Genomic DNA, 7,368 nt, shown 5'->3' with positions numbered 1-7,368 from the left:
ATGGTTACAAAACATTTAGATTCAAATAATACAATGACTTTTGTTGAGAGGATGTCTTTTTCGGCAAAATACTTTTGCCAGAGTGCGATGGAGAGGTTGATTCGCCTAGGTTTTATTTTTCTTTTTTTTCACAAACAAGTCTTACTTTTGGAGAGAAAAAAAGACATTTTCTGTGTTAAACTGTTGTAAACTAACAATTAGAACTAAAAATGCATAGCTTTCTAATAATCTAAAAGCATGTTAGGACATTTTTTAAAATTAAACTCTGTCACTTTTGTTAAGAATAAGTTCTTCAAAGACATAGGGGCAAAGATGGGTTTGAGTATTTTCAGTTTAAAAACACTCGTGTCTTTTATTTCTGCATAATGCAAGGAGAATTATTTTTAAACTTTAAAGCCAGAAGATTTTATTTTCACAAACATTGTTTTAACTGAATAATGATAAAGTTCTATAAAATTGCAGTTTATTATTAAAAAAGTTTACTTTTGAAAATAAAAACGTTTTAATAAAATAGAAGCCCAATGACACTTTGTTTTATCCCTTTAGTGAGCCAAGTATGATGCAGATGTTTGAAAAAAATCTGAAAGAATACCTGGCATGAAGAGTTGAATCAAAGCTGTTTTTTACACAAACTACAATCAAGTGCCAGACATATGAGCTCTCAAAAGAAAGAAAAGACCACAAAAGAGGACTCAAAAACAAAAAGTTTGTTATACAAAAACCAGATCTATAACAATAAAGAACGAGAATAGCAAGTTAAAATGTTAGAATACTTGCAAAAGATTAGGTTACCAAAAAACATCTGAGTTTAAATAATATCAATTTACTTGTTTAAAAATTACTTCTTTTTTTTCAGAAAAGAAGCATTTAGTAGAGTTTTAGATTTTAAATGATCGTGACTTTTCGGTTTTGGAAGCATTCAGAAAAAAACAACCTTTTTGGGTTGTTTGAATAGAGTGTCTGGTAAACATTAGAATGCTGGTACTGTCCCTGACATTTACACAAAGTACAGCTGTGTCAGAACATGTCTGTGAAGACAAATTTGCATCTTGGTTATTTCTTTTTTCAAATATTGCAATGTCTTCTTTTTAAATCTTTAATCACTCTGAGATTTAAATCACAATTTCCTTTAAATACCATGAGAAACAAAGTGCAGCTACTTTTAAAAAGTGGTTTCTTTTATTCAAATATTGCTGCTGGTGTGTGATAATTCTCTAATGTTTGCCCCTGGCAGATATAGTCTGTGCCTCACATTTTAATCTGGACCAAATGACTTCTTGCTTACAATTTCCTACAACGGCATGGTATATTAAAGCTCGGGCGTCTCCAGTGTGTCTTTTGACTTGTTGAGCCTTTGTATGAATATATCATGCAAATCTCTGTTGATAGTCACCAAGCCACCAAAGACCAATTTCAGCAAGCCTCTTTTTATGGAGTCAAGATCCCAGTATTAAAAATTCTCCAATCCCTAGAAACTAAAAGTCTGAAAACAATATGAAAAATCTATTTTGTGTTTGCCAATATTGCTTTCTGATCATTGCCACTGATGCGGATATTTCTTTTTTTTTAGGTGGAAACTGCTGCTGTGAAAGAGCAGTAGAATTACTTCTACCCACACTGGGATCCTAATGTTTTGGCCTTGAGCCTGTCAGAACCATCAGGCTCACTCATTTGATGCGATAATTCTTTGGCAGTGAACACAAAGTCCTGTGTGCGGCCCCTGCCTCTGCACCACTGCAGCTCCTTCACCACCCTCAGTTAGCTAAACTCATCTGAAGGCACAGAGAGCTGCCAGGTCTCATTTCTACTTTTAAATGCATCTGTGGACAAAGATGGTTAACAGCAGATCAATCTGTGTGCACCAGACGTCATATTATGAAATATGATTCTCATGGATCAAGTTTTCTCTTAAAACGGATCCTGAGGTCTTTAATAGGTCAATGAGTATCCATCAGATGCTTAAAGAGGGAGCACCAAAGGCTCATTCACCTTCCTGAAGGTGAATGAGCCTTCCTCACTGTGGCCTTAAAAGTAGAACTCCAGGCTGGATTTTCTCTAACCTATTATTTAGTATTTTGGGGCATTCAAGCTTGGAGTCAGACACCAGGATGTCGGTGGTGATCTCTAAGTAACTCTTGTCAGGAGATACTTAGGAGTAGAGCTGAGAGTGTGTGAAACACCTTAATGGGTAAAACCAGAGAAAAAAACAGACAGGGGATTGAAAAGAAAAAACAGAAAATGTGGTACTTTCTGCTTACCTCAATTCAGCGGGGCAAAAAAGTATTTTTCTATGTGCAATGTTCATCATAGATACACTTTGAGAGAGAATGAAAGTAAAGAAAAGAGTCCAGGGAATCAAATTGTATTATTTTTAAAGTTCTAATTTGTATGATGCTGCAGAAATAAGTATCAATGGTGCAAAATGTGTAATAATCTTCTACAAACAGGCAGGAATTGTGTCCCTCACAGATCTGTTACTTCTGCTTTAAAGGGCCTATACCACGTAAAATAAATGTTTTGAGCCTTATGATGTTCATTTCTCACGAAAAGGAACCCCAAAGCGGTGTTATTTTTGTCCCATAGGTAATATATCATCATGTACATTGATATTGTTTACTATAAAAGGCTTAAGAATACCATGATATAGGCCCTTACAAAGCTCTATTATCCTTTTTCATGTCAGCTGTTTGAACTGGTTTGAACCTGGAACTGTATAAAAGACAGCTGTCCACACCCTTACACAGTCAAGATCTTAACCTCTCCACCATGACCAAAGAGCTATCAATGGACACCAAGGACAAGACCTGAACTAGACTGGGATAAATAAACAAGCAGCTTAAGGAGAAGAGATCAACTGTTGGAACAACTATTAGAAAATAGAAGATGGCTAAGAATCTTTCTTCCCCTGCACCTCAATTCAAGGTCTCAGCTGGTGGAGTACCAATGATTTTGAAAAAGGTGTGGAAGAAGCCGAGACCTACACGGGGGGACAGACCTGGGATCACAGTAACAAAATAATAATAATAACAATAATAATGGATTGGATTTTTCTGCGCTTTTCCAGACGCTTAAAGCGCTTACATTGTGTCCATTATTCATTCACTCCTCATTCATACTTGGTGATGGTAAGCTACTGATGTAGCCACAGCTGCCCTGGGGCAGACTGACAGAGGTGTGGCTGCCATTTCACGTCTACGGCCCCTCTGACCATCACCGGGATTATTCATACACATTCACACACCAGTGGAGGCCACACTGGAGGCAAGGAGGGTGATGTGTCTTGCCCAAGGACACAACGACATTTGGCTGGTGGGAGCGGGGATCGAACCGCCGACCCTTCGATCATTGGACGACCCGCTCAACCGCCCAAAGGTTACAACAAAGGTTACTATTAGTAACACACTACGTTGTCATGAATTCAAATCCTGCAGAGCTCCCAATGATCCTCAACATGCCACCTGGATAACAAAGGAGTGGCAACATTAAAAGCATCTCAAAGTTCTGTAGTGGCCTAGCTTGTCTCCAGACCACAATTGAATAGAGATTCTGTGGAGGGAGTTGCCCAGTGACAGCCTAAAAAAAATTACATGCAACTGACTCAAACTAAACAGATAAGACAATAAAATCTGGATAGTTTTGTTTTTATAAGTGGGAGTAGAGAGTATATGAATATGGATATGACTAAAAAAGCTCACAGTCTTTTATGTAATATATCCTCCAATTACCAGTATTACAACAAAGTTGAAATTTGGAAAATCACCTCTTATCTTTGAGTTACTACTTTATATAACGTAATGCTCCGTCCGACAAAGCAGTTGTTTTTATGTGACTCTGACATAAAGTGGGTGGAAAGAAAAAGGAAAGTTAGAGGAAAAGGGAAATCTATTGTTTAGGAAAAAGGGATATATCTGTGTGAACAGGCAATACTTTTCAAACGTCAACACTCAATTTGGACTAAGGTTTGTTATGTCTTTAATTATAGATGAGATAGTAAGACAACATTTTAAAATTGTTGTTTTCTACTAAATTTGCTTCTTCAATTCAAAACTCAGTACTGTCATGGTTTGGGTTTCTTTGTATAGGTTTTTGCTTTCCGTTTTGGTCTCTGTCATGTTTGAGTTCTGTTTCCTGTTTTATTTTGAAAGGTTTCCTGTTTTGTCATGTTTTTGAGTTTTACTTCCTTGGTCCCAATCTGCCCTGATCATGTTCACCTGTGTCTTGTCTGTATATAAGTCTTGTCTCTGCCTTCCTCTTGTGCTGGTCCATTAATGTCATTAATGTCTCTCATGTAACGTCTCTAACGTCATTAACGTCTCTTCCCTGGCTGTCATGTCCATGTCTGTCTTCTGCCATGTTTTCAAGTTTTGCCCACAGTGAGTTTTGTTTTGTTACCCTGCTCTGCAGCGCCTTTTGTTAATTAAACCCCTTGCCCTGGAACCGTGTGCCTCCGTCTCTGCATTTTGGGTCCTTCACGCTCACCAGCCCCTCCCCACCTGACAAGTACTTGTTGGGCATTAACTATACCTTGTTTTTCTGTCAGTAATAAGAGCAAAGTCACCATATGTGCCTTACACTACTAACACACACATCAGTCATTCTGTAATGTGATGCACCATGCATATTATTTGTAGAATGTTTATAATTATGACCGTAAAGGAGAAAAAAAAGGGAGGGAGTCCGTGGATGAAGCAGCTGCTGCTTTATGAACACAGCTCTCAGATATGTTTTCCTTCTGCCTCTAGACACATCACGTTTTATCTTATTATATTTAATTTCTTCTTAGAAACCAGTTTCACAGTCTGGTCAAGATAGAAGACAGACACATTCTTCTGAAATGTAATCGTTTGAGGTTTTTACCGGAACAAAAGATAGGAAATTGGAAAACATTTTTTCTCAGAAAGAGAAAGGAATTTAGTTTTTGAAAGAAATTAGATTTTGCAGAAACTGGTTTGGTACAGTCTTTAATAGTTTTATTTTTTGAGTTACCACAATACCCAATGTGGTTATTTGACATTTTTCAGTGACAGGGTAATCTGACTAATAATGGTTTTCATTTTTACAAAGGTGTTACTGTTATTGAATGTTATTTAGAGTGTCCTACTATGAATTGATGTTATAAACTGTGCAAACCAAAGTTACTTATTTCCAGTGCTGTGCAATAAAGTGAAAACAGGTTTTCTCTTTGCTCATTTACCAGATTTAGGGCTGGTGGGTGCACCTGAATGTGTGTAGTTATTTGCTTCTGTGTGGCACGCAATGGTCTGGTAAGCTGTCCAGGGTGTATCCCACCTTTGCTAAGCAGTTGGTGGGTATGCTGCAGTAACTCCTGAACAGGAATAAGCAGGTAGAGAAAAGGGATGGATGAAAGGCTTCTTCTGGTGAGGATGTGTTCCGTAGGCCGTTGCCTACAAAGAAGTGTTGTGATAGAGAATGTGCTTCTGTAGGACCAAGGTTGTGCAGCTGGGCGACATATACTGTAGTTCCAAAGAGCAAAACGTGGCATGTTTAAACATCTGGTGGTTTATCAGTCAGATGGGGCCCATCCCAGACAACACTTGATAAAAGACAATCTATGCCATAAGAAACACTTAAGGGCGAATTCACTTATGGAAAATTCGTTGGTTTTGCTTTTCTGGTTAAAAATCTGAGTGGACTTTGTTTTTTATTTGTTTGGTTCTTACTTTTGTTGCACTTCTTGCAAATGGGAAGAAAATGTGTGTGACAATCGCTGCAACCATTGGCTAGAAATCTAAGTGGTGGGACAACACAACTTCAGCAAAACATAGGGATCTTCCAAGCTGAAATTCTTGCCATGAAATAATTCTCTTGTTTGGTTACAAATTTCGAAAAATCTTTTGTAATTTTAAGAGTAGCTGTTCAAAGACATTTTAACACACTCTGCCTGGTATTTTGCTGTGTCACGATAAAGTTTAATCTGTAGCATTGTTGATCTCAGCTGGCCTAATTCCGAGTATGTTATCAAGTTTATCGAATGATGGACTTTCGTCTTTGTTCATCCACATTTCCACTCTTGCTTAATGCATCTCCTACTTAAATAGATTTGGTGATGTGTTTTTTCTTTTCTTGAATGCAGCGTTGTTCAGGAGCTCAAAATTCTGCTTCTTCTGCTTTTTGCTTAAAATGAAAAACACCCCAGATTTGTTTGTATTTCATGTAGCTGCATTTTGTGTGCATCTGCCCGGTTATCAAGGGGGCACAATATTTTCAGGTTTGTCTGCAGCACACAGCTTTTAGAGTGACTCGGATATTTGTTTATTCCCCTAACACCAGGCTATGGAGACTTTTTAGTTCCAAAAAAGGCTTTGTGATGTTTGGAGGTATGCTGTGTCATAGTCGCTCAAACTGTGAACCAAAGAAAACCAAACCAGAGAGTCTGCAGAGAGTCAGGAGTTAATCAGATATTTGCCTCTGAGTTGTGGGCGGGACTGTTGGTGTAGAGTACGCCACTTCCATTTCCCATCATCCCTTAGTGTACACACTCTCCCGCTAGTTCACACCCCCTAACAACCCCAACCTAACATTACTGATACAACAAAAATGCCAAGCAATGTTGCAGCCATCCGGCCATACAGTTTTGAGCCAGATGCCAGCTCAGACTGGGAAAACATGTATCTATTTGTCTACAAGTGGGTCCATCAGCATGGAGTAGAGCAGGTAGCTTGTGGCCTGTTGATTGTCGATTATACTGAACAATTACAAACTTTTTCAAACGACATTATTCCTCCTGCTTCTGATTCACAATCGTTTGTATAAAGAAATACTCAGAAATACAATTTGAATCTTGATTTTCTTTATATATTCAAAGATTTTTATTGTCAGTGTATTTCTACAGCGAAATTCTGTTGGCACTCAGTCAAAAAGAAGTAAACATCAAAGAATAAATAAAAAACAATATAAGAATATAAAAAATCAGTAAAAATCGTTTAGAAGTTTTAAATAAGAATGTCGTGATAAATAAACAGCTTTATTGCACATATAGTACTGTGTTGTACTGAGGGGTGTCTGTGATGAATAAGATTTAAGTCAGTGGGGAGATGGAAAGCGGGGGGGGGGGGGGGGGTGATGGAGACTACAGCTCTGGGGAAGAAGCTGCGTCTCAGTCTATTTGTCCTTGTTTTTAAAAACCGGTACCTCTTGCCCGATTGCAGCTGCACAAACAGGGAATGTCCAGGATGGCTACTGTCCATGCTGATGGCCCGTGCTCTTCTCTGTACACAGTCTTTATAGACAGCGTCCAGGTCTGGGAGCTTGGCTCCCACAATCATCTGTGCTGTCTTCACCTCCCATGATTTTTATCGGAGTGGATCTTGTGTTTATAAGCAGATTTTGAATAACAAGTGCATGTTG

At 38.2% G+C, this 7,368-nt stretch overlaps 1 protein-coding gene across 2 annotated transcripts in view; it reads left to right on the top strand.

Moving 5' to 3' along the window:
• The first annotated feature begins 4,246 nt into the window (after positions 1-4,246).
• The window catches only part of plekha5 (pleckstrin homology domain containing, family A member 5), a 125,197-nt gene continuing 122,075 nt past the window's right edge, over positions 4,247-7,368 (top strand). The window contains exon 1 of one of the 2 annotated variants that reach the window (XM_078949324.1): positions 4,247-4,373. In XM_078949324.1, coding sequence (XP_078805450.1) covers positions 4,330-4,373 — 44 coding nt within the window. In that variant the 5' untranslated portion in view covers positions 4,247-4,329. The remainder of the gene's footprint in view (positions 4,374-7,368) is intronic. The other variant, XM_078949328.1, reaches the window with a different exon arrangement.

This window comes from Oryzias latipes, chromosome 6, assembly GCF_053564925.1.
Source record: "Oryzias latipes strain Hd-rR chromosome 6, Olatipes_Hd-rR_3.1".
In the NCBI taxonomy this organism is placed as follows: domain Eukaryota; kingdom Metazoa; phylum Chordata; class Actinopteri; order Beloniformes; family Adrianichthyidae; genus Oryzias; species Oryzias latipes.
Note: the sequence above shows the minus strand (reverse complement) of the source record. Positions and strands in the feature narration are given on the sequence as shown.